The sequence below is a fragment of the Rhizoctonia solani genome, chromosome 4, assembly GCF_016906535.1.
Source record: "Rhizoctonia solani chromosome 4, complete sequence".
NCBI lineage: Eukaryota > Fungi > Basidiomycota > Agaricomycetes > Cantharellales > Ceratobasidiaceae > Rhizoctonia > Rhizoctonia solani.
The window spans coordinates 999,223-1,025,031 of NC_057373.1; the positions used below are offsets into that span (position 1 = coordinate 999,223).

The following is a 25,809-nucleotide window of genomic DNA, read 5'->3' on the forward strand; positions in this document are numbered from 1 at the left end:
GCAATCGAGGGGACAGGGCGATGGATGTGCGCATCAGGCCTTTATCCTCCATCTCTTTTCATCAACACGTGCCCATGACAAACCCACTTTTCTTCCATCAGCTATCACCCCAAACACATCCCCACACACAAGGCACACTGACGTCTACATGTCGTCCCAGCTCGTCCAAAACAATACAATTACGACTATTACTGATAACATCTGGTCCCATGTACGTTTCTGTTTCCGTTTTGTTTTTTCGTGTGTTTTTTTCCCTACACATCAAATCCACCCATCCTACAACAGCGCGACCTGTCACGCTGCGCTACCGGAACCCTCCACGTCCGCTAGAAGCCTCCGTTAGCAAGAGCCTGTTTGTTACATTCTTTTGCTTACCGTCCACGGTACGGATTGTATCCCGCAAATCCGCGCCCGCCCCTGCCTCGTCCGCCTCTTCCCCTGCCTCGACCACGCCCCATTCCAGGAATGTTTGTTCGCTTGGCCGTCACCTGCGCTCACGATGTATCAAACATTGCCCAACTCTCCTCTATCATATGACTAACCTTGATCGCTCGTCCTCTAAACAACGAATCGTTCAGCACCTCGGCAGCCTGTACATGCGCCGGCTCTGCAAACTCCACATATGCAAACCTAACAACTCCCAGTTTCAACGTCCAATCCTGAAATGAACCAGAAAATCCAAACAAACCCTTTAGGATGTCCCGTGAACTTGTCACACAAAATAGTGATCCTATTAATCGTCCCAACAGCCTGGAAATGCGCCTGGAGCTCTTCGGGCGTCGCTCCATAATCCACCTATATGTGCCAATCACCCTTTGTAAACACCCAACCCATTCAAAAAAGACAAAAATATAACAATCGAAAACTCACATTGCCGACGTACACACTCCGCGCATCGACTATCTCCGCACTCTCTTCTCCAAACTCGTTGCTCGCGTCGCCCCCACCGGACCCGACGCTCCCGGGCCCGCTCCCAGGTTGAGCCTGAGCCGTCATGGTGCGCAACTTTTCAGCCTCGGCTTCCATCTCTCGTACACGCGCCTTCATCTGCTCCAACTCTTCATCTTCGTCCCCCGACCCTGCAGCCGCAATTTCCTTTTCGATTTCCGACATGAAGAGTTTGGGTGCGCTCGGGTCGTGCTGTTGTGTGTGTGCGTCTGTGGAGTCGGCGCTGAGTAGAATCGACACGGGGTGCACGTGACATTGTTATTACAGGACCCCCGATTATCCCGGGGGAGGCTTCTTCGGAAATCCGGCCTCCTACTAGTGTTCATATCCGGAAGCTTTTCGGCGGCCACCTATATGACTCATATCCGGAACCCGCGGATGCCTCGGAGCCCAAACCCTCCATGTCCGGAAGTTGAACGATGCCTCGGGCCGTATGCGCCCGGCGCTTAAATGTACATATCTATATCTATATACATATTTTCCTTTTACGATCCCGTTCTGGCTTTTGAACCCACTCGTGGTATACCGGCCTTCTCTAGTTCGGGTAAAAGACGCGCCAATTCATCTCTCTCGTCGAGAATGTGGCGATCCTTCAATTCGATGTCCTCAGTTTCCGAGCCTGGCGTGTTTACGAAGCCGACGCGCATCAAGAGCTCGTTTGTCGGTACAAGTTGGTAGTACGGGATCTCCATTGGCCGACCAAGATGTATAGCACGATACTTGGCCCGCGATGCAACCTTCTGATAGGTTTGGACTGCGACATATGAGATGTGCCCGAGATGAGTGGTCTGGGGGACCCATAGGTTCATCCCATTGTATCCGCCCTCCTTGATGTATATAGCCATAACTGTAATATCCAGTTTGAGTTTTTCTGCATAAATATGAGTCAAGACTTACCTCGTCCAAGCATAATTTGCTTTTCCAACATAATCCAGACAAAAGTCCCGGGTTTGATTGGGTCAATGATAGTAATTCGTGCCGTGGCAATATCTTCGAGTAGCCTGGGAATGCCGCGTTTCCGCAAGCAATCGCGTCGAAGTTTGACATACTATCAAGAATTCGGTTATTTACAACGTTTTTCTGGTAAAGTAGCGAACTTGAAACATTACTTACGGAGTCTGCACGGGTCTCTGCGGCTTTTTTAGCATTTGCTGTGTTGCCCTTGAATTGTCCATCCGTCTCACCCCCACTTACAATCCAGCGTTGTAGGCGGGGGGAGATCTTATGACTACTAAGCTCATGATCGCGCAATGTCTGCAAGAACGAGCGAGCTAGCGCTGCGTGACTTGTCTCTGTTGATAGTCCTTCCGATGCGTGCGGGGTAGCCAATGAGCCTGGAAGGACCTCCCCTTGTTGGGAGGCAGTTTTACCTAGTAGCTATGTATGATCGTATATCAATAATCAGTGTTGACGATGAGTGACTACAATATATGCTCACGCCTGCCTTAAATTTTGCATAATTTTTGCTACTCTTGAGTGCGCGTGGATTTTGATGGCGCTGTCGGATCTGCAGTAGGATATCAAAGTTGAGCTCGACCAAAGAGCGTTGTTGGGGAAAGGTTTCGCTATTCATATCTTGAATTTGTGACTCAAGAAAGTTGGGGTCAGACATTTCTGTGGTCGATTTTGTATGTTCCTCAACGGCTGTGCGGTCAAGCAGTACATCGGCATCGTTTTCGGGGGGAAGGTTGTCACTAAAACACCGTGGCAGGAAAATATTATCAGCCATTTGGGAACAATTAGAGAGATTTTGTCCACTTACATGAGAGCCGTGGCCTCGGTTTGAAGAGCCGCATTAGCATACACTAAGTTATCGCGTTGAATAGAAATTGATTCAAGCGGAAGGTCGTGGGCATCTGCAAGCTCAACTAGCTCTTGAAACGCTTCACTTGATGATAAGTCTTCTGCCACACCTGTGTTGGACTCGGGGCTTGTATCTTCTTCAGATTGATCAAATGTACTTGTATGGTCCAGCGCTGTTGCAGGGACCAGGTCATCGGGAAGTATATTCACTGCCTGAGCAAGTAGAATCGCCTCGCGGTATGCAATATATGCAATTTCTGCAATCTCGCCGTCTGTTGGGAAGCAAGCTAGAAGTGACAAGTCAACATTTGTTGAATCCATGTATGTATGCTGGTAGCCAGTTGCTTTCCTCTGACGCTCTGTCGATGCTGCGGAAAACTCGGGACTGTTTCGATAGGATGCGCGGAGCAGAACACGAAGTTTAGGCACAGAGAAAATAAAGTCAAGGTATGTAAAGTCTGGAACAAGCTTTCGCATTTCGGCAAAAAAGTGTTCGCAGGCTTCACTCGAGTGCAGCCAGGGTAAAAGGGGAGTCCCCTCGGGCATATAGTCACGATAAGCATAGATGAGCAAGATTAAGCCCTCAATTATTGTTGTTAAGATGTTGAAAGCCTGTTGCGAGATGAAATATCGAGATAATAAGTAGCCAGAGTCCAGGAGAAATTGTCGCCAGAAATCGAAGAAGAATTTTGCTCGAAGTACCATCCACAGCCGATCTGCGTGCAAAATGTGTCGGCTCTGGTATGCATCACCGAGTTCACCTGCTATGTATAGATAGACTGCTAAGCCAAGGTACTGGGGTCGTTTTTTGACTACGAATGAAAGTGTGAACTGGTTGAATACACATTCCGTGGAAACATCGTCCTGCCGATCGTTATTTTCGACATCGCGACGATGGAGGGTTGAATCGGGATCTTCAGCAATGTCGCGAACTTGAGAATACATTGGTGTCCTGGAACCCATTACTAAAAGCCGAGCACCTGAGTATAGGGTATTACGCAATGTTTTGAGTGCGTGTTTACTATCCTGGATGATTACACATGGATTATCCTTGGTCTTGCCGTCTAAGAGACCTAGTTTGAAGTCCAAGGGGTCTGGAGTAGATAGGCTGTTGGGAAGGCGCCGTGAAGGATGCGGGACAGTATAGTGTCGGTATTTATCCATGGACATAAAGAGTGACTCCTGGATATTTTGTTCGATTGCGCTGCCATCCGTAGCATACGAAATGACATGTATTCCTCGGGCAAGTAGGCCTTGAATGACAAGTTTCAAGTAGCCAATAAGTGACTGGGTCGTAGCATTTGAGGCAATTGGTAGTGCAGCAATGGCAAGAGGGGGTATATGCGGCAATGGGACCTGTAAAACCCAGAGCCGAAGCTATAATAGGGATTAGGCCCAAGTCCAGCGCTAGTTTAAGGATCGTACCTTCGAAGCCTTGGAAAGTTTCCCATCCTTCAGAATTGACGTAAGTTCTTCTGTGCTTGCAACAGCGATGGCGCCCGTAGTTCCGCCAAGCAAATACCACAGTTTTGTACTTGTATCGTAGTAGGTTTTGAGAGCGGGCAGGAGCTTGGTGTCATCGCATGACAAGCACACCGGGCCTGTGTAATTAATCGAAGAAAAATAAATCTGTGCAATTTCGAAAACACCATCGTCGATTGCTAGAGGGAAACGACGCTCTCGGCCTCGGATTACTCTACAAAGACTCTCAATAGGCCTGTAACTAGATAATAACTGGTGCTACATACCGAAAATTCGATGCAGTTCGACCCCCAAAGATGTTACGAAATGTTTGATATGCAAGTGGGGATATATTGACGATTTCGTGGCAAAATTGGTCGAATTCGGGGGGATATTTGGCATTCTGAAGGCCAACTCCACGAAGCGCCTTGTCGTCCATCATTGCCATCACTTCAACCATCCCACAGAAAATCTTTCGATCTTTCATTTCGCCTTTAAGTACCTGTAAAAGAAATCGTTGCGCTGGAGTCCTCTCGTCCTAAAATCATCAATTTTTCAGTTTGAAAGGAAATTAAATAATAATGAATGTAACTTACCTTGTTGACAATGAGTTCATACACACCGTGTACCTTCGCAAACTGCATGCACGAGGATGCCCGAACCCATCGCCTATTGGTAAATTTTTGATTCGGCTTTGCTTCATATCGGACAGCGGCTCTGAAACGTCGGAGCTTCAACAGAGCCGCACAATTTTTGCATGAACGCAATCTGCCGTCTGAAGTGCGCCCTCTTCGAGCAATGCGAGTACAGGCCGAGGCAATAACAACATTACGGGACTCATCTACACGCCAGGCGACATTTCCATGAGCTTCGTTCCGAACATTCTGTTGCTCTTCTGCTCCGAGTTCGGCATATGGTATTGAATAAAGAGCAAACGCAAAGTGCTTATATGCGCGACTTCCTCCCCCAATATACGTAGTTCGAAGCAAGTAATTAGATATACCTGACATATCTTCTTCCGAGAGGCCTGGGCACATGCGCTCGATCTCCTGCTGAGAAGATGGTGTTGAAGTAGATGACGAAGATGCGACCATAGCAGGCAAGCCAGGAGTAGAAAGCTGTGGCTCTGGGCCAGTAAGATTTGCACTAGTGCTGATAGAGCGGTCAGAACGCCGTTTGAAACCAGCAAACGAGGTGAGAGGGAGCATTCCGGCACCATCGGACTTCTTCAAGCTTTTTGACTTTCTTCCTGAGGATGCTCCTGTCGCCTGTGGCCCACAAGTTTTTGCTTGGACGTGTGTTTTGAAATTTTTGGTATCGTATGGCTGGCGCATCTTGAACTTATTCCCGCATGTCGAGTGTCGTACATATAGTGGGTTTTCGCGATCGAGCACAGCATAATTATCGAGATCTTTGATCGTTGCTTCAAAACGAGCCCATCGAAGGTTGTCGATTTGAAAGTTTCCTTCGCGAACGGCTCCTAAGACAGTCCGGGTATGTGCTGCCGACTTCCCAGGCTTTTGTCGTTTTCTCGGGCGTTTCAAACTCTCTGAGCTGGAGTTGGAGTCTGAACTCGAGTCTGAGTCCAATCCCGAGCGTATCAAAACCTGGTTTCGATGCACGAGCTCTGGATCATCCGTTGCATCCCCATCGGTCTGGTCATCGGATAAGTTTAAGGCGTTGAATTCGACATTCTCGATTACATCTGAAGAAAATCCATCGAAGAAATTGTCATCGGAGGAGAGATAACCGGAGGCTTGATGAGGAGATGTTGGGGGCTCGGCAATAAATAAACCTTGTCCGATTGACCCAGCTAACGAATTGGCCAATATGCGCGATATCGGCAATGGGGGGTTGATAATGGAATCAGATCCCTTTGAAATAAATATGTTTAGTAGATACACGGGATCAGCAATAGGCACAAGGAGAAGCTTACATTCGGCACTAATATTCGGTACGCTATTTCCACAAATTTTGATGCCCGATATGCCGAGGCAAGACCTTCGTCCCATAATGGGTCTTCAAAGACCTGCCTTTCAATGGTATTGACCGCACAAACTCCACAGGAAGTCGCATCGTCCACTTGAGTACCGCATGGCATCTGTTCAGACACAAATTTGTCGTAACCCCAAGTCGCTTTCAGCCAGGCGTTGATTATATTCCGAATGCGAGCCGAACTTCTCTGGCCACCCATCGAGTCGCCATAACGGATGACCTGCCGGTTGAAGTCAACCTCTAGCGCGATCCAGTGTACGTCAGAGTAGTTATAGACGGTATAGAGCAGTGGGCGCTCCCCATTTCGAATCCGATTTTGAAGTGGCGAAAGAAACCGAGAGATCGCTTCGGGAGGAATACTGGGTGGAATGGTTTCGAATCGTCGAATAATGCCCCGGAGGACTTCGGGTGAGTAGAAAATAACTGAATTATGGGGAGGTCGCAATTGAGCCTCGCCTGGTTCGCGTGATTCAAAGCGGAGCTGCGCCGATTCGAGCATCCAATCAATATGTCGAGTGGCCAACCAATTGTTTGAGAGAAAGAACGATAGATCAGCGGCAGAGCATCTGGTTTCGAACGGAATTGCAGTGTCCCATCCTATATGCGATATATAATCCCATGCTTGAGTGAAAACTTGTAAAGCAGCCGGGTGGTTTGAAGTCGATTTAGCTTGGGATAGCCAGTCACACGCGCTACGCCATTGGTCCTGTTTCTGTCTGCCTGATAGCACTAATTCCCACCATGTCAATATCCAGATTGGGTAATAATGAGCGTTTCCATCGTTTGTCACATGGAATATCGACTGGACTTCATCGGGCTGTACATTCTGCCACTCTTTCCGCAGAGATAGGAAGAGTGTAGGATCGGGAATCGAATGACCAATGAGATCCGCACCAATTGCTGTGGGCAAATGATCGTGGAAACGAGTCGTAGAAGAGGCGATTTGCTCGGGCGAATTATTATTCAGAGGTGGGAAAGTGAATCGAAGAGCATCGGGGACTGGAGCATCAAAGGCGGGGAGCAAATTTAAGAAAATATTGGGGATGGAAAGCGCGCTGTTCTGTTCGATTATATCCTGCCCGGGCGCAATGATATTACGCGCAGACAATTTGCCTAAACTTCCCATAGTACTCGCACGAGATGGAAATTCGAGCACGAAGGAGCTCTGACTCTGGCTATGGTCACGTAAATCACTAACACCAACGAAAAATTTGTGTGCGAAGCTCAGAAAATAACCCCGAGTGTTGGTAATTATAAGCCAAATGCAAACGCATATACCCGGGGCATCAAGCTCAAAACGGAATGGGAAAACAATAAATTCAACTTAAACTAGTAAATACAGTAGGTTGATATACTAGAAACATAACCTAGCCCCCGAGCGAGGCTGTAAGTTGAATACCGTTACGATCAAAAGTGACCCTTTGACGGCGTTAGCGCCCGGAAAAAATTTTCCCCGGAGGATGGACCTCCACGTGATGTCCGGAAGCCGAAGAAGCCTCGGGCCGCGGCGACCCCTTCATGTCCGGATTTGCACGATGCCTACCCCCCTCCAACCAGGGCTTCATGTCCGGAAAAAACGATGCCTCCCCCCTCCCGGCCACTAGGATCCATGTCCGGAAGCCGAAGAAGCCTCCCCCGGGATAATCGGGGGTCCTGTTATTACGCTATCTTTTAACGTGGGTATTTGGGGCCAAAAAGTTAAATTTTGGGACTGGTCCGGTCCTCCCTTTTTTTTCCCAACTTTGATCCGAGTTGTTGGGATGATACTCGGCATAGGTGTTGATGTATGCCATGTGCCCCGCATTGCGCGTCTAGCCACCAACCCGCGTTTCCCGGCTAGGATTTTATCCTCTTCCGAGCACGGCCGCTTTAATTTGCTTAATGGCTCAACGGAACGTATACGCTTCCTGGCTGTCAGGTACGATTCACCGCAACGAATGAAATGGCATATAAAAGTTGAGCAAGTATGTATACATATACACACATAGATGGGCAATCAAAGAATCTGCATACAAGGCTTTATATCCTTCTTATAAACCAACTTGGAAAGACCTCGCGTTCCTCACGCAGCACCCCGAAACCAGAAAACCAACCTTGACATTTACCAAACACCAAGAAATCAAACTACATGCAAGCGTATCACACGATGGGGAATATGTATTTGCGACCGTTCTTGCTGAACGTGTGTGAAAACAGTCTCCTCGCTGAGTATATATGTATGAAAGTGCATTCCGACCCGCCTCATCGCCTGCGCTTTGTCCTCCCAGACCGTTTTGACGAGGCGATAACACCGTGCTTGTTCATCCTGTTCCCGCGTTTGGAACGAGCGGGTAGTCCTTTGCTCTTGCGCCATTCTTCACGCCGGGATCCTCGAGGCCCAGACGTGCTGATCTTTTTGGGCGCCCCGGATTCTACAGTGCATCGAATACAAACGCAGGAGGAAAGTGGGCGGGGTAATGACGCATGGCGAATATCGAGCAAGCAAGGAAATCATACCAGGTTCGGAATCATCAGCTTAGGGACAGTGCCAGTGAAATAAATATGTACCTTCTCCTTCCGCCGTTTGGCCAGACATGTCTGCATCTAATTGGGAATGAATGCGAATTAGCGAATCGGTTTGGCTGGCTGGCGTGAAATTAGAGAACACAGAGTGCAAAGAGACTCAAAGTCCAAACGAAAACTCGGAATCGTGAAACTAAAAGGCAAAGCCCTTCAGAAGCATAGAACGCTCGTGCCCGCGAGTAATAGTAAAACCTTATCCCGGACGGCTACAAGTTTGTACAAGCCATCTTTCTTCGATATCCACCGTTTTCATGAACTCCCATCCTCGAGTATGTATCTGCCAGCACCAGTCATACACCATGGTATCTCAAAGTGAAGACTCTGTTGGAATAAAGAACGATATTTGGTGTTACTGAAGCTGAGATTACCACCGGAGCTAAACAGCGGACGGAGGGACTCCGCGTCCAAAAACGCCGCCTGAGAGAGTGGGCCTGCATATTCAGATCGAAAGAGCGGATCTTCCTGGACCTCGTCTGGATCGTGAAAAGGCAGTTGCACAGGTGTGATGAGTTCTGTTTCATCCCCTGTGCTACTCTCTGAGTGCATATGCACTTCGAGGCGCCAACGAGCAATCCGTTCGTTCCAGTCTTCGTAACAGACTCGCTCAGTGCTTGGTCGGCATATAAATCCAGAGGGCGCGCCCAACCTCGCACCTGCTTCCAACCAAGCTAAAAACTCGTGAACAGACTCCATCTCAACGTCTCCATCGCCTTTAGCGATAGGTCTGTGAATACTCTCCGCCATATTTAACCGGGCCATGTCATGGCAGAGCTCCTCCATATCGATGTCATGAACCAAGTTCAAGCCAGCCATAAGATGACAGAGCTCCTCCATCTGACCCCCATCTCCATCCTCTTCGATACTGTCGCAATCCATACGCTGACAGAGCTCCAAATTATTGAGGCTGCCCTCCCCATCGGTGGTATCTTCGCTACTACTATCCGACACCAACTCCGAACGATAAACCTCGGACTCGCAAGCATTCGTGCCATGGAACCGGTACGATAAAGCAGAACGGCACTCACCTTCACTTCCGTCTTTCACTTGCTCCTCTGTATCCTCTTCTTCCATAGCCTGGTCTCCGTCCTTGTCCGCCGAAACCTTGGCGGCCAGTTTGGACGATAGTCGTTCAAGTCGCGCTGCGTGGACAGCAGCATATACCCCTTCTTCCCGCTTCGTGCGCCGAAAGGCGCGTTTAGATTTAGAGCGCGTTGATTTGGCCATTGCGGGTAGTTTGTGTAGTTACTGGATCAGTAGATTGGGTGTGGTGTGGTGGTATTCGATTTGGTAAACAAAATTTGGACAGGTTCTTCGATCACTTTACAAGTCCCTGTTCACGTGGTAGGTTCTCAGGCTCACGACAGCCAAATGTGGTTGCCTGGTATACTGTATTGTGGATCCGTAGGGCTGATATAATAGAGTATGGGTATTGGGGTTATTGCGCAGAGTCCGCAGTATACTTGTGTATCCTCTGTGATATGTAGAGATACAGCTGATTGATAGGTTTGCTGTGTCTTGAGATTGATCGACACTAAGTCAAGCGAGACGCATAGGATAGTCTCTTTGCACTTGAGTGGTTGTTCCCTACAATCCAGCTTCAATTACAAACGTGATGTATTTAATCATAAACGTTTGCGGCCACAAGTGTCTTGTGGCTATCGATACGATTATGTGTGGATATGTGGCTGTGCGCCTGTGTGGGTACTAGCGTTGCGGCCGAGGCGAGACGAGACGATGCGAACTCGTGAGAAGTCGAGCAAGTTTAAACTCAGCGAGGTTGACTAAGCAAAATCGACCCTAACTCGCCGACTTTACCGATGGTTTGTCAGCCAGCGGGAAGGCTCGGCGCCTACGTTGGTCCAAGATTCGGCAGGATCGTCAGCTCTGAAGAATGTAGTTCACAGATTATATATGTACATAAGAGATAAAATCAGAACTATTCCACCTAATCATTCACCTCCAGGTTCTCGAACTGATGGGCTACAAAGTCGAGAACTTGCGATTCAGCTGCTGACCTGCGGCGTCGATCCAACGCATGCTTGAGAACCTGGAGTGACTCCATGGACCTGGAGGAGATCCGGTTCCGCTCGGAGGTGCAAGTTAACTTACTAGATGAAAAAGCTCGTTCGGACGAGAGCTGGCTCGGGCTGAGTAGCAGGGTCGCCGACGGGTCGTTGCATTGTAAGTAAGATACGAATAAAAAGAAACAATGAGATATTGGATGCACCAGAAGCTGAGCAGTTCGAGCTTGCCCTTCAACCCTCCTTGTGTCTCTTACTTTCATACCACACACTTGCTCTCTTTTTTCTCATGACTTCATTCAGCTTGTGCGGTCATCTGGTTGCTCCAGGTATGCTCCAAGCTCATTGCGGCTGATTTGTTTCAGGATGCATGCGCGTATATGCGCCTATCGCAGGCAAGAGCAAGGTATATGACGTTGTAACAGCTCACGAGTTATGTGCTGTAGAATTCCAGAATTAAAAGCTGTGTCAAAATGCTGACTATTTATTTATTCATTTCATTAAGCACAATAGGATTTTTTGCTGCGATTGAGTACAGCGGAGTGAGACCCAGGTCGGGAAGCGGGCCGTAGCTGACTAATGCGAGTCAAGTGGGACTCGCCGGTCCTAATTTGGTTAGCTCCAGCGAGTGGCCGGTCACTCGCCGGCGATTCTTTCCCTTGATGACGAGGCGAATCCCTGACCTCGCGAAGCCCCAATTTTCGAGGCGATACGAGGTCCACCCGGTCAAACTCGTCTCGGCCGCAACGCTAGTGGGTACCAGTCGCAGTCCCATAGAACGTGCCTGTTTATATCCTTTTGTGGGTGGGCCGATTGGTAATCCGCAGCGAGTTGCGGATAACTCAGATAACATATTTGGTAATTATGATGAGATAAAATACAATGGTTTGTATGCGTTACCAAATGAAAAGGCCCACATAGGCGTTTTCCTCAATGAAAGCGTCAATACTTAGCATGACCAGAGGGTGAAAATTAGGAGCTCATCGCCGCATTTTGTAGCAAAAACATCGAGCTACCTGAAAAGACATGGGTTCAATGGCTGGTGATATTAAACACACCAAATCACAACATGCTATCATTCGAATCTGGTTTGGATGAACTACGAAATCTGCGATTGGGAGCGAACAGTCAAAGGCTTTAAAGAAACTAAACCGCAAAGCGGCAAATATAATTAAAAGCATGAAATATATAACCTAGGAAAGCGCGAGCTAAACGCATATACATAATGGTCCCTTTCTCTTATGAAGATAGCTCATACGCATATACATATCCTTCCTACCCAAACCTTAGGCATTTGCTCTCCGGGGTGACAACACATTTGCCCGAGGGGGGAGTGTCGCCCCTCGGTCAATCTTTCTAAGCTCCTCGTCCACCTTTCCGGCCTCGACAGCCCCTCCCGCTGGTCCGCGCGAGCCTGTACGATTAAAATAGTACATAAGAAGGTTCTTCTTTTCATTAGGAAGATTTCCGAGGAGCGTGAATAAATGTGTCTCATCGCGTAGCACCATCTGGCAGGCAGCAATGGCGACTGTTGCAGCTCCTCGTACGAGGGACGATTGTTCGTAACATATAGCCTGGACAGCCGGGTTGTCTATAAGCTGATACGTGATATCCCTGAAAAATGACGTACAGTTGTTAATGTACCCCTGACTCGGGGGATCTCTTCTTCCAGAATATCAGGCGGGAGTCTCATCATGATTTTGGCAATCCCAACTAGGCCGTATGCCCACGAATTAATCCGGACGGGCTCTAGCTCTGGGGTGGGAGGGCCCTCATCTAGGAATGAATGTAGACAGCCGTTAGCAGTCGCAAGACCAAACACCGGTTCAACGGCAGCCGTAAGGGCATCTCGAATAGCGTTAGTGCCTTGTAGTACCTAGTGCTCTAATCAGCTGCCGCCCCTGTAGTAATCGACATCCCTGCTTACTTGCTCACTGTTGGCATATCTTAAACGAATCAAGAACGCCCAAAGCTCTGCTTGATGCTCGGTTACATATTCCCATTGATGTCTCAACATCTCCCAGATAACAGCCAGGCCAAGATCAAGAATTTCTGGAGACTAAAACACGCGTCAGATAAAGAGGCAGACCAAATCGTATTAGGCATAGAACCTACTTTGTCATATATTAGGAAAGTGGTGAGAGCATCGAATAATTTGTCGAAATTCTTCCCACCCAGCCATATATCTGCTGGGCTGACTAAAGGGCGTGCAATGCTTCCACCGTTTGCAGTTGGAGATGACGGCACAAACACAGGGGAAGCGTGTCCATTTGCAGCATCAGATGCATTCGATTGCCCGTTCTCTGAACAAATCACCGCCAGTCTGCGCAACACGAGCTCGTCTGCCGTCTTATCAGTAAGCGCGTTGATGTAGTCGCGTAGCTCTACGGAGAGCGAGGTAGACTTCAGGCCGAGATCTACAGATGCTTCCCGGAGCGAAACTGAGCATCCGTTAGTTGATTAGTTCCAAAAGGTTTGGTCTTAACCCGTACCAGAGCGTTTATGCACCCATGACCCCTCCTCATGGTCCCGTTCAAACAAATGATCCAGAATCGTCGGTAACTTCGTTGCCTGGGGACTATCCTGGAACAATGCAGCCTCGCGCATGATTTTCCTATTAACAGGGGTCCGGGCTTGAGTCTTATGAAGGAGCTCGGCTGGATATGGCGACGGATGATCGTCCTTCCCGGCGATAATCTCGTCTTCCAGTTGAGAAGCTGCGCTGGTAGCTTGAATGGCCTTTGCAAGCAAAGATTCTTCCGGCTCCTTGATATCGCCAGCAATCGTAACTGGCACAGTCGGTGGAGTAGCTGTGCCGTATTTCTCGAAAGGTGTCGAGAAACTAATTGGCTCATCGTCATCATCCTCGGGTATAGGTATTGTTGTAGCGTGTATAAGGGAGTCGCTGTCATCCAGCCGCTGAGCCAAGCTGGGCAAGGGGGGATCAGATAGAGGCTTCCTGGGTACAGGTGATCCGCTACCCGATCCAGCTCTCTTGGTGGGGGTTACAGGTGATGCGGCTCTCCTCGTCGGGGAGGCGGGAGGCTGTGGCGCTGACACCGACCTGGATAAGTTATTAGGTTGTGATCTGACCCGGGAAACTGGAGGGGCAGTGGCGGGTACTGCATTGCTACCGTTGGCCTTTGCGCCTGGACGAATCTGGGAGTAAGATGACCGCAAAGTTGAAGGTCGCCCGGGCGAAGACTGAATTACACTCGTTGTCGATACTTGTCTCTGATTGGTACTGCTACTAGAGGTAGGGGAAGGCGGTGATGGCGAGCTTCCTCTAGAGTTGGGTCTGGGAAGGGTTGGAACGGGTGGTAGCGGTGATTGTGAACGCGCAGGCGCACCAGGGCTCCCTGCCGATCGGGACGGTGGTCTCGATGGAGGCCGACTGGTGCTTGGTATCCGAGGCGAAGACTGTCGTTGAGGAAGAGGAGTCTTGGCGGGAGGAGGAGAGACTGCTCGCCGAGCGGGTGTAATCGCAGCATGCCTCAGGGTGGGAGGATCGTTTGCTATCGCCTTGGCTTTAGCACGGCTCGCTGCAATCGCCGCTGCAACGCTCGGTTTCTTCTTGACCTCTTCAACCGATGTGATTGGTGTACATGCTCCAGGATTTGGGTTGGCCTTATCCAGTTGCTTCCTAGCCGAGTTATCAAGTTGTTCAGCGATTGTCAATGCAATGGCCGGCCAGACGGGTTCAAATTCCCAAAAACACGTCCGAGCCAATGGCCGCACTCCTGGGCTAGGGTCATTGAGTGTCTTCTGAAGACATTTGGTAATGATATCGACGCCGTTGGCACTATCGATAGCATGCTTTGACTTGGCCGCGTGAACCTTGAGATACGTTGTCAAGTGTTCGATCGAATACGAACGGCTTTGAACGTTTTTCTCTTGTATATATGACCATAGCAGAGGGAGAACGACTCGAGGGTGAGCAGAAGTATTCGTAATAACTGCGGTAGCTGATGCTTGTGATTGTTGGGCAATGATCTTCTTAGTGAATCCCGACATTTTAACTAACGCAGTTAATATCCGGTCCACGAAGGGATCTAATGCGTGTTGAAGGCCCTCCGCCATCTCTAAGAGAAGCACACATGCATGGGACGAGAGTGTCGTTCGGAGACTTGCCAACTAATAGAAAATGAATAACAAGTTGACAGTTAAAACACACTATTAACTTACTGCTTTCAGAATCCCATCCAACACACCAGCTTTCAAACCCTCGGTGAACACATCTGGATATCGGACATGCACACCTCCTCTAAGGATGCCGCGTAGACTAATCACAGACCTCTCGCGATCCGCCCAATTGTGTTCAGTTTCTTTACCCTGGATATGAGTTGATATAAGTAAGGGAAATATGCAGCGTAACTGAGATTTACTCCAAAGAATGGAAGCATCTTCTCCAATTCACTCTCCAATTCACGAACACTTGCAATCTATGTACCGGCCAATTAGAAGATCAACACCGGTAAACTCGTCTGACTTACAAACACAGTTGGTATATCCGCTGAAGTGGCAGAGACTCCGGCTGCATCTGCAGACTTGATGCCACCCATGGACGGGTCAGAGGGTATAGAAATAGCTACCGATGGGCCGGAGGGTCGAGTTGCTTCTTGCCGACTGAGAGGTCTTTCTCCTCCATTTGCTGAGCCAGTACTAGTTATACTCACGGTTCGGACTATGGGAGCGCCAGCCGGCCGCCTTCCCATTGACGTCCCCGGCCGTGAAAGTACCTCGGTATCTGTTCCCACACCCGAGTCCGACCCAGCAATATTCTTCTCCCGGTGAGCAGTGATAGATGCTAGTTTGTTTAGAACGGCATCCATTATCGTTTTGCGCACCCCTTGTTTGGACATTTCGTTCTTGAGGTCGGCGCGGGCTGCGTCCGTGACTCCAGGAGCAGAGAACAACGACACAACCCCAGCCCTAGCTGCGTCTCTTACAGAACCATCTCCGTCCTCGAGCAATTCAACTGATAACGCAACGTACGGACGCAGAGGGAATTTAGAGTGCCTTTCACGAATCATGACTAGACATTGAATAGACTGTAATCAGATGAGCCTCAGATAACATGCGAGATGAAAGTCGTGTTTACGAACCTGCTCCCTAACGCGTGCAATCTTGCTGCCAAATCCATTCTCCCGTAATGCCTTCTCAAATATCATCATGGGCGTCTCTTGGCCACGGTGCGGATCCTTGCCACGAAAGGATGCGCTCTGAGATAGACCGCCAGGCGGGAGGGCGAGGCTTGCCATAGATACTAGAGCAGCTTTGGCAGCTTCTCGAGCGCGATCACGGACGTCGCCGAGTCGATCGAACACACCGCCAGAAGGCAAAAACGAAGCAAATACCAGTCGAATTTCATGCTGAAAATTGGACGAATTGGAAGCAAGATGTCGAAAGAGAGATGGAAACAGTAATAAAGTGGGAGTAGTCAAGTGCTGATTCGCGGTCCTAAGGCAGACTTTGAGAGCAGTTATGAGGTCATCTACATTTACGAGCTGCACACAATGAATACGCTTCCGCCAGAATAATTAATGGTATGAACACTGACCTCGAACCCCTCTGTGTCCAGTAGCGGCTGCAGCTTCCCAACCGCGTCGATTTTCGCATCGACATCTGCGGCGTGTCAGTATCGTGTTATTAGAATAATAATAATGAATACAATTACCGTTGCCTTGAAGTTTGGCTAACAAAGACGCATACTCTTCTGAGGCCATCACATATAGTGCTGACAGCTAGGCGTCTTAACGGTGGTTGTTGATATCGGACCTCAAACGCGACCCTCTTGCCCTCTAATTTCGTAATCACCCCTCAGATCGCATTCTTAAATCAATACTCCTTGTGGCCATAGCAAAGTGACATCTTTGGGGTAGAATGTAATCCAATAGCTTCCAACGCGACCATATCATACAACATCAAAGAGTGGCAATCCTATGTTACTCGCCCTATTTGTATAAATTGGCACCCTATCACACGCCTTCCCCATTGGCATAATGAACGTGGCCAACTGGTCAGAGATAGTAGCAGGACCCAGTTCACAGCACGTTTGTAGATTAATGAAAGATGTGTGGATTATTATAGTTCCAACGATCAATCCATGAGCACCGTATATAGTAGATGTAATCCCACCATTATCACATACATACACTTCAACGCAAAAGCTGTTATGCATTAATCCCAATAAGATATTTGTGGCCGACCAATTTACTAACTAGCTTCTACATAAACGTAGAATGTTCTGGTTCACTGGGTTGAATATGGGCCGATAACCCCGTTGACCAGTGTCGAAATCGAAATCAAGCAAGTGAGTCACTAGATCCATTTGTTACGACCACGCATATAAACAGCAGTTTTTTTACCCATACCAGCTATTCACCCCCACCACTCCCACATTTGCCTCTCCATCGCATCTCTTGAACATGTCCTTTCACGTTAGACCCGCGGAGAGGAGCGACGTGGTACGCATACCCCTCTCAATATCGTTGTACTCGGAACATAATCATGATAAACTTACAACTAGCCTCGAATAATTCAATTGATCAAAGACTTGGTATGTTTATCATGGTGTCGATTCTATATGTACTCAGATCTTTCGTATCCCCAGGCCGAATATGAGAAGGAGCCTGACTCGGCGAAAGCAACTGAAGAATTGGTCATTATTTCCCAGTAGCTCAGTGATCCGGGGTCATGTCGTACTGATACTTATACAGCTCATTCGGAACATCTTCGAGAAACATCATGCGTCTGCACTGGTCGCATGCCTAGGAAATCCAGAAAGCCCCGGTGAGACTATAGGACTGGCGCTGTATTTCTTCAACTTTAGTACTTGGACCGGCAAACCTGGACTATATGTACGTTGGATAAGGAAATGCACGTTCTCGGCACTGAGCCTATAGTTTGCAGCTAGAAGACCTCTACGTATCGCCCGAGCATAGAAACCTTGGAGTTGGCAAGGCTCTTTTCGGGCATTTGGGAAGAGTAGCCGAGGAAAACGACTGTGCTAGATTAGACTGGGCAGTGTTGAAAGTATGTTATTTGGTGCTTACACTTTCACTCCTTTTACCAATTTACATACACAGTGGAATGCTCCTTCGATCGCATTTTACGAACAAGTACTCGGAGCCAAACCCATGGACGAATGGCAGGGCATGCGCCTCGAAATCGAGGGCATCCAAAACCTCCGCAAGTACGTCAAGTAACAGCAACGTGATGAAATTCGCATAGTGCAGTAGTCGTAAAATCTAAATAAACCCAATGATACATGAAGCATGCATAGTAGTAGTAAGCAAATCCATACATCCGTGGAGCACCAAGTACAAAAAACAAAAGCGAAATCGACTTGATACACAATTAGAATTCATTTTTAAGTAAAATTCGATAACAAGGGTCGCAAAACGCAGCGTCTTCTCTTTGGAAGAAGCTTGGGTCTTCAAATGGTTTCTTACACGACTAAAACAGGGGATCGATGAGAATGATCGTCAAAAGAGAGGGAAACTGTACTCACGTCACAAGTAAAGCATTTCCAGTGCCATTTCCTCCCCAGAGCCTCGATTGCCTCCTCACGAATCGGCTTACCGCATCCGACTCCAGGTGGACCGGGCCTCCCTGATTTCGAGCTGCTTCCACACCGGGGCATGCGGAGTCTAACGTGACAGGATTCACAGTACGGATGGCCGTTGAATACAGTAAACCCAACATCGTCATCCCCATCTCCTTCACCAAAGATATGGCCACGAGCAGCTGGAGGCGCAGCAGATGATGCACTTGGGTCAAGGAATGGATCACCACATTCAGCACAGAAAAAGTGTAGTTCGTGGTAATATCGTTGGCCACCTAATGCAGGATCATCGAGGGCAATAAAGCGTTCGTCGACGATGGGAGTCTTGCAGTGATAACAGCGCGGTGCGAATCGATCATGATAGTCCAGATGACAGTAAGCCTTGCCATCATGTTCATAGGACGATACATGCTCGAGCAGTGTTCCGCAATCGTCGCACCTAGAGCATGATTTGTTATAAATTCACTCTATAATGGCAAACAACGAACCACTTACTTGAAACAATGAGGATGCCATCGGGATCCCATGGCACTAACAATCCTTCCAGCAATCGCCCCATCACATCCAGCACACCTCAAACCACTTCCATGGCGCACGGGAGAATCAGATCGGTTATTGGAGAGTTGTGGGCGAGAATCTTCAATGATACTGATGCTCGGAGGTTCAGGTTCAGGTCCGTCGACATGTATGCGTGGGCCTGCCGGGTCAGCGTCCCGTGGAGAAGTAACGCTGATACTTGGCCCCACGGATTGGGGTGGTTCGTCTGCCAAGTCGAACGAGAAGGACGGTATACCTGGTGCAGGCGCTGGGTCATCGGCCCGATGCATAACCGCGGGAGCTCGCGCTGGACTGGGAGATCCAACGGGCGCTGGCCTGTCGTGGACTTGCTGGAAACGTTCTTGCGCTTGCGGAGGACGCTCTTGTACTCGGGAGGGACGCTCTTGCACTTGTGGGACCTGGGCCTGTGGGGGAGGTGGCTCTTGACTTTGTGGGGAAGGACGCCGCTGGACTTGTTGAGGATACGGTTGAATTTGTGGAGGAGGCGGAGGCTGCCGAGCCAGCGAGACCTGTTGGGGCTGTTGAGGGGGCGACATTGGAGCGGGAGGGGGTGGGGGCGGAGGAACAGGCCTGCGGAGTGCCGCATCCCTGCTGGCATCTCGACGCGCTGGAGTTCCTTCTCGGCCTATCGGAGTTGCTGCTCGTTGCACTGGTGTGGATTCTCGGCGTACCGGAGTTGCTTCTCGGCGTGCTGGGGTTGCTTCCCGGTGTACTGGGGTCTGCTCTCGCTGTACTGGGGTCTGCTCCCGGCGAGCTGGGCTGGTGTCCCTGCGGGCGGGTGGACGAGGGCGGGTGAGTGCCGGTTGAATATTCTCTCTGAGCGGCTCGCGTTTTGGCAATACGTCAGCCAACTTTGGTTTTTGGACCGGTTGCTCCCAATACGGCTCGTCATACTCATATCTGTATTCGTCCTCTTGGTTGGTGATTGCCGAAGGAGGCCGAGGCGGAGGAGGGGGTGGAACACGAGCCAGACCTTTCCTGGGCGACGTGCCTGCTAGTTCTTTACTAGGGGAGGGAGGAGTAGGCGGCTTGCGCCACTGAGGAGGAACCTCCTCATATTCTTCTTCAGTTTCACTTGGGGGAGGTGAGGGGGTGCGAGGGGGAGGCTCTCTCCTCGCCACAGGGGCTGGGGACCTTCTTTCGTACGTGTCTTGTCTAGTTTCTGGTCGCACTGGGCCACGCGGGGGTTGCTGTACATTACTTGGCCGCGGTTTCCCACCTTCGTCGGCCAGAGCTTGAGCTGCCATCCTCATCGCCATTGATTGGCGTTGTTGGGACTGTTGTGGAGGTTGACCATTGGGGGCCCGGGGACTTGTAGCTGGGGAAACAGTCGGAGGACGTGATGGTTGAGTGTTGGCAGATCGAGGCTGTTGTTGAGATGGCTGAGGAGGTGGACGTTGTTGAGGTGGGGGTTGTCGAGAAGTACGCTCTGGGCTTGAATGCCCATTCCGAGATGGCGAACGACGGAGGTCCTGGGGAATAGGTCGCGGATCTTGATCCCGTTCCTTCCTAGATTGGGCATGCCAAGTGTCATAGTTACCACGTCCTGGAGGAGGTGCTTGTTCGAAACTATGATATTCATAGGGCTCTTCATCTGGACTGCGCCTTCCATGATCATAGCTCCGCCTGACTTCGTCGTGGTTTCGCCTTCCTTCATCGTGACCCCTTCTTCCTTCATCATGACTCCTTCTTCCTTCATCGTGACTCCTTCCCTCATCATAACTTCGCCTTGCTTCATCCTGACTCCTACCAATTTCTTGGCTTCTCCTCCGTGCCTCCGGAGGCGGCGGTCGATCATCATAGTCATCTTCCGTAGTCTCGTAGTATTCTTCCCTTGGGGACCTAGTTGGTTCGGAGAATTGATGCCGATGACGACCTGAACCGTTTGCTCTGAATGTTTCTTTGGATCTGTGTTGGGTGTAGTCCCCATCCGAGGGGAACGTTCTCTGTGATCGGGGCTTGGGCGAGGTTCCGCTGCCATTACCAGGGCTAGTCCTTCGCTCTGGTGAAGAATATCTTCCTTGACGCTCCGGGCTATGTTGCCGCTCGGGACTCTGTCCCCGCTCAGGAGATCCTTGTCGCCGACCAGGTTGCGTCCACTTCTGATCCATATAATCACCTTTTTGGTCTGGCCATCTATCCTTCCGACCAAGGGTGCTCGATCTCCAGCTGTCGTTGGTCTTTTCAGGGGGTTGAAATCGCCTAGTCGGAGGTGTAGATGCGTAATCTTTTACCGTAGGAGCAGAACGTTCGGGTGAGGGGTTGGATCTTGTTGGCGAGAGCCCTTTCCTAGCAAGATACTCCTCGGCGATCGCCGCTGCTTCTGACTTTGGCTGGGTTACCCCGCGATCTTGTAGAAACGATCGGCCTGCTTCATGAGCACGAGCAATCGCATCCTCTGCCCGGTCCCTCTCTCGGCTCCACTCCTTTGATCTTTCCGCCCAATCGTCATCGCTAGGTAGAGACGCCTTTGCATTTGGAGGTGTCATGGGTTTCGATGGAGAATAGGTAAGACTTGTGGAGGAGTCGCGCTTATAGCTGGGTGCAAAGGGTGGGTTCGGGCGGCGAGTAGGTGAAGATGAAGTCGAACTAATGCCGGAAGTAAACTTGGGGCACTCGTTGAAGACGTCAGAGAAAAATCTGGTTTAGTTGCTTTCTCTTGAGGCCAGGTGGGAGCAAAGGGCGGAGGGGGTGCCACTGTTGGTGGGGCTGCAGGTTGGGTGCCAAAACTTGGCCCTGGTTTTGGAGGAGACGAAGCCATTTGGGATATCCTGGACGCACTGAAAGGATCAAAAGGGGCAGTTCGAGGATTTGCAGATGGTTGAGCAGCATAAGTTGGTTTAGGGGGCGAGCCAGAAGCTGGTGATATTGTCGAGGGGCTGGGGCGGTTGTATGGTATATAGCCTGTTTTGGTAGGCGATTCGAACCCAGGGTATGTAAACTGTTTGTTTCCCGGACTCCCTTCAAGTGTACTAGCACGCTCTCGCACACTTGGAAGCGACCCGGTACCGCCCATAGCTGGATGGGGCAGCGGTCGTTTATTGACCAAGGCCGAATCTAGTGATCTTGCTGAAGCAACGGTGGGAGCGCGTATCAAATCGGGTGGGGGCTCGGCGGAACGCGCGCGTGATCCGAAAACTGGTGGGACAAACACCGAATTCCTCGGTGGCACAGCACTTTGTGTAGCGCGGAACGATGCTGGCTGTTGGGCTATGGGAATTCCCAAGGATTTCAGCAGGATCTGACAGACGAAATTTGAGCAAACTCACACGCAGGGGCTGCTCCATATGGCCCAGGGGGTTGAGCAGAGGGATATCCTGCAATGCCATTGGGAGCTGGTGCGGCACCAGGCTGTGGTGCATATCCAGCTGCGGGCTGCTGTGCGGGTGCGAAAGCGGACGTTTGCTGATATGCTGGGACCGACTGGGAATGCTGGTGCTGAAAGCGAGACGCACTTGCTTGAGTGACTGGAGGCTGTTGATATTGAGATGCAGATGACTGGGCAAACGGAGAGAAAGGGGCCTGAGCAGGCGGTGCGGGTTGTCCATAGGGAGCATAGGGTTGAGCTGGATAGGGGCCTGGGGGATACTGCTGTTGAGCAGCCATGAGATCAGTAGCAGAGCGGTTTTGACCAGGAGAATAGCCTATATTGTGAGCTGCCTGTGCCGAGTGGGCTGGGCCTGAATATGTCTGTGTTCTGGCTAGAGTGGGGTATGGGGTCTGTGGTGGTTGTGCATACTGTTGGGCTGGGTATTGCTGTTGAGGTGGTGCCTGCGAGTAAAACCCGTGGGACATAATCCAGTTTCCGCCAGATTATCAGAGACTACTCCAACTAAACTGCTCCTCAGTCTGTAGCGCGTTTACGAAAACGAGTGTTGGAGGCGTGTTTGGGACGCGCAGCCGCACGTGTTATAAATCGCTATTGGTCATCCTCGCGCTTAATCGATCCTCATTATATCCTCTGGGAAAACTTTAGCAAACAATAACCGTTAAATTATTTGCAACTTCGAAATCTCATTGGAGGAATATTAATAGCACGCAAAGCCTGGTTGGTACTTAGCGGAATCTTAGGTCTTACTAGGCTGGCCAGAGCAAGCATATACTTGGTGGTTAGATCACTGAGTTCAGGTACATACGATACAGGACCAGCCCCACAACCAAAGTAGCCTTGAAATCGTAATGAGTAACATACAACAGAGACCGAAACAGGGTAGCTAGGTATCAATCTCACACCCTTCTCCTCTGTCATTGTCACCCATACCAAACAGTAACGTAGATGCTCATTGCCACGATCTATATTCAACCTTCTTTGGGATTGGGATAGAAATCTTCATCGCGAACATCGGAAAAGGTATGTCTATCAAATTCATAATGTGTTAGGTTCTCAAGTGAATTAAACCTATTGACATACTTCGCTTTGACATGAGACACAAGTGCGTTCCATAACATCGACTTTTCACAGTGTCGACATGTGAAAAAGTCGTTGGATTTGGGGTGACTGGTAAAGCCTTTCGTCTTCGTGCCCCCTCGTCGGCGCTTTTCAACGAGCCCCTCACTTGACGGAATACTCGAACTGAGTTTCGGATGTTCGTCCAAGTACTCGAACGACCCTTGCAGATCGCGGGCACTGTGTCTCTTCATATGACCGATCTAAATGTTGACTGAGCCAAGACTTCGAAGACACAGAGAAGGGACGCCTACCAGATTGCGGTATTCCAGATAAATAGGCTGCTTCCCCGTACATAACTTGCAGAGGAATCGTAGTCCAATGTCATCCATGTCAGACCGTTTGGTCTTATCTTCAACTAGCCCAGCCAAAGCAAGAGCATGTTGGGCGACTTGAATTCCATATTGGTCGGGCTTGAAAAGCTCTGTAGTCCACTGGAAGTGCTTTGCGGATGTCCCCGGGCACCGGTGTTTGACCGCAGACTTGAATGTTAAAGTCCCTTCTTGTGCGAGACCCAAACCAACAGATTTGCACTTGGCACACTCAAATAGAGCCGTAACGCGGTCGAGAGGCGGCACTGTACCAGGCTCCGGGACTTCGTTCTTCTTAGAAATTGGTACCTTGAGTATCTTTCGGAAATGTCCTTGTGTACGACTATTCCAGGAGTCGACGTTCGACTGTACCATCTTGGTTAATGTCGACTCTTTGTTCTGCAGGTCTTCGACGTTGAGAGCACCATCTTGACCATTGGGTTTCAATAGCGAATTCACACCGGGGAGCAATGCAAATTCATTCCACCTTGGTACGCAGGACCCGGCTTGACCAGACATGCCAGAGGCGTTCATCATTTCTTGCCAGTGATTCTTCACCGCCTCTCGAGTGTTCCGTAGGGCCGTTTCGTCTTTTCTGCGCTTCAATTTCACGACCATTTCGTCCATTTCTTTTATGATGATCTGCCCAATAGTCAATTCTGGCTTGGCAGGGTTTTGAGTTGGTGCTCGAGGAGGTATCGAATTCCAGTCTTGAAGGAATATTGTTAGATTGGTAGCCGAGGTAATATGTTCTTACTTGCCATCATCAGTGAACCCCCTTAGTGATCGAATTGCCCTTCTTCGTTCAACAACAAACTGTCGACTGTTGCTTAGTTGGACTTCTTTCCCTTTGTAGTCGGACAGTTTCTTATTGGCGCTACGATGCATTGTCAGGATAGGACAAGGCCGAGGAAAACCAGCGTACAATTTCCTTGTTTGACTATCGGTTCTACTCTTGAGCTGAATTAGGTTGGAAGAAATTTCTTGGAGCTGAATCATGTACTGTTGAATGTAAGCAAAACCAATAATCGAGAGGCTGGCGCCACATACACAATTGAAAGCGGCGGTCTGTTCGGGTGTGCATTCATACTTGACCTGCAATTCGGCTTTCTCCATGCCTGCATCGATGTCTTTCATGACCATATCTATATCACTTTTTCTGCAAATAGTCTTTTTCTGCCAAGCCTTGGCATAAGTTTTCCCGTCGCGCTAGGTGTGTTTGACACTCACCCTGTGAAATATTAACGACGGTACGTGAAAGAAGCCGAGTGGCTCTGCGCTGATAACTAGGAAGAATGTCTAATGAATTCACTCCATTATATGGCTGAAGGCGTTTACACATACTCTCTCTTGACGGAACAACGCCAGATATGAGGGTCAAATGCTCAGGTTTCGGAGACTCGTACAGCCTGAAAAGTAACTCTAAGTTCAAGGTTTACACTGGAACAAAGCTACCTACTCGTCGAGTTGCCTTCTGCAACTGGATCCCTGTTCAGCTCACTTTAATTAATTGCGACGAGGACTTAACTCCTTAAAACATACATTGCAAACGCGAGTGGGGTACACATGGCTTACCAGTGGTATATTCGACACTTGTTTACAAATCTAAGGATATATTGGTTGATTCCATCAATAAACACTAAATTGTCGAATCAAGCTACTGACCGAGCATGTTGTGTCGTCAAATAATAACGATGCCACTCGTATTTCTGATATGCGAACAGGAGCGGGGATGGGAAAGTGGGGAAAGCAGATACGTGCATTCTTCCATATGTGCTGTTGCTGGGGATCTTTTAAAGTCCTATGAAAGTACGTACTCGTGCGATATAGAGCGAGGAGGTCGATCGAGTAGACGTATCCAAGGATCTATTGTTGCAGTGATCAGTACAACGTCAATAGGGTAGAACGATGTACAAGCAATACAAACATTGGACAAGACCTCAAGTGGAACCTCCGCAAGGTAGCATCGGTCAAGCGCTAAATCAGGATATGGGTTCTCTTTTCTGGCCCTTCGTCTCTTGGGGCGGTGCGTCACTGGGAAATTACTTATAGTGGGCCTGGCACTGGTTGATTTCAATCATAAGTTCCTTACGTTCCTTAGCCATTATTCAATCAAGGGTGGCCGGATTCTGTGGC

General features: G+C 49.4%; 6 protein-coding genes across 6 annotated transcripts; 1 reads left to right on the forward strand and 5 right to left on the reverse strand.

The window, feature by feature from the left end:
* Positions 1 to 304: 304 nt before the first annotated feature.
* Positions 305 to 1,113, reverse strand: RhiXN_00301 (RNA recognition motif protein; the record flags this gene model as incomplete). Its single annotated transcript, XM_043320120.1, has 5 exons — positions 305 to 326; positions 376 to 488; positions 543 to 630; positions 689 to 795; positions 871 to 1,113. 5 exons carry the CDS (start codon positions 1,111 to 1,113, stop codon positions 305 to 307), a joined length of 573 nt encoding a protein of 190 aa, XP_043179132.1.
* A 320-nt stretch (positions 1,114 to 1,433) lies between these two features.
* RhiXN_00302 (uncharacterized protein) lies at positions 1,434 to 7,333 on the reverse strand (the record flags this gene model as incomplete). Its single annotated transcript, XM_043320121.1, has 9 exons — positions 1,434 to 1,819; positions 1,846 to 1,996; positions 2,062 to 2,325; positions 2,387 to 2,642; positions 2,711 to 4,128; positions 4,177 to 4,447; positions 4,500 to 4,750; positions 4,809 to 6,086; positions 6,149 to 7,333. The coding sequence occupies 9 exons, from the start codon at positions 7,331 to 7,333 to the stop codon at positions 1,434 to 1,436; spliced, it is 5,460 nt and encodes a 1,819-aa protein (XP_043179133.1).
* A 1,685-nt stretch (positions 7,334 to 9,018) lies between these two features.
* On the reverse strand, positions 9,019 to 9,993 carry RhiXN_00303 (uncharacterized protein; the record flags this gene model as incomplete). Its single annotated transcript, XM_043320122.1, has 1 exon — positions 9,019 to 9,993. One exon carries the CDS (start codon positions 9,991 to 9,993, stop codon positions 9,019 to 9,021), a length of 975 nt encoding a protein of 324 aa, XP_043179134.1.
* A 2,083-nt stretch (positions 9,994 to 12,076) lies between these two features.
* On the reverse strand, positions 12,077 to 16,516 carry RhiXN_00304 (CLASP amino-terminal protein; the record flags this gene model as incomplete). Its single annotated transcript, XM_043320123.1, has 11 exons — positions 12,077 to 12,364; positions 12,421 to 12,666; positions 12,718 to 12,849; positions 12,906 to 13,231; positions 13,283 to 14,924; positions 14,976 to 15,122; positions 15,176 to 15,232; positions 15,284 to 15,841; positions 15,896 to 16,297; positions 16,351 to 16,415; positions 16,468 to 16,516. The coding sequence occupies 11 exons, from the start codon at positions 16,514 to 16,516 to the stop codon at positions 12,077 to 12,079; spliced, it is 3,912 nt and encodes a 1,303-aa protein (XP_043179135.1).
* A 702-nt stretch (positions 16,517 to 17,218) lies between these two features.
* RhiXN_00305 (GNAT family acetyltransferase) lies at positions 17,219 to 17,998 on the forward strand (the record flags this gene model as incomplete). The annotated part of the gene is made up of 6 exons (XM_043320124.1): positions 17,219 to 17,257; positions 17,320 to 17,349; positions 17,404 to 17,451; positions 17,510 to 17,650; positions 17,703 to 17,825; positions 17,879 to 17,998. The coding sequence occupies 6 exons, from the start codon at positions 17,219 to 17,221 to the stop codon at positions 17,996 to 17,998; spliced, it is 501 nt and encodes a 166-aa protein (XP_043179136.1).
* Positions 17,999 to 18,149: 151 nt separating this feature from the next.
* On the reverse strand, positions 18,150 to 25,778 carry RhiXN_00306 (lim-type zinc finger-containing protein; the record flags this gene model as incomplete). Its single annotated transcript, XM_043320125.1, has 19 exons — positions 18,150 to 18,248; positions 18,304 to 18,796; positions 18,853 to 21,446; positions 21,506 to 22,125; positions 22,185 to 22,686; positions 22,994 to 23,082; positions 23,220 to 23,272; positions 23,327 to 23,565; positions 23,617 to 24,425; positions 24,498 to 24,550; positions 24,599 to 24,675; positions 24,724 to 24,849; positions 24,904 to 24,959; positions 25,018 to 25,082; positions 25,133 to 25,161; positions 25,216 to 25,278; positions 25,339 to 25,539; positions 25,601 to 25,707; positions 25,766 to 25,778. The coding sequence occupies 19 exons, from the start codon at positions 25,776 to 25,778 to the stop codon at positions 18,150 to 18,152; spliced, it is 6,288 nt and encodes a 2,095-aa protein (XP_043179137.1).
* Between the last annotated feature and the right edge of the window lie 31 nt (positions 25,779 to 25,809).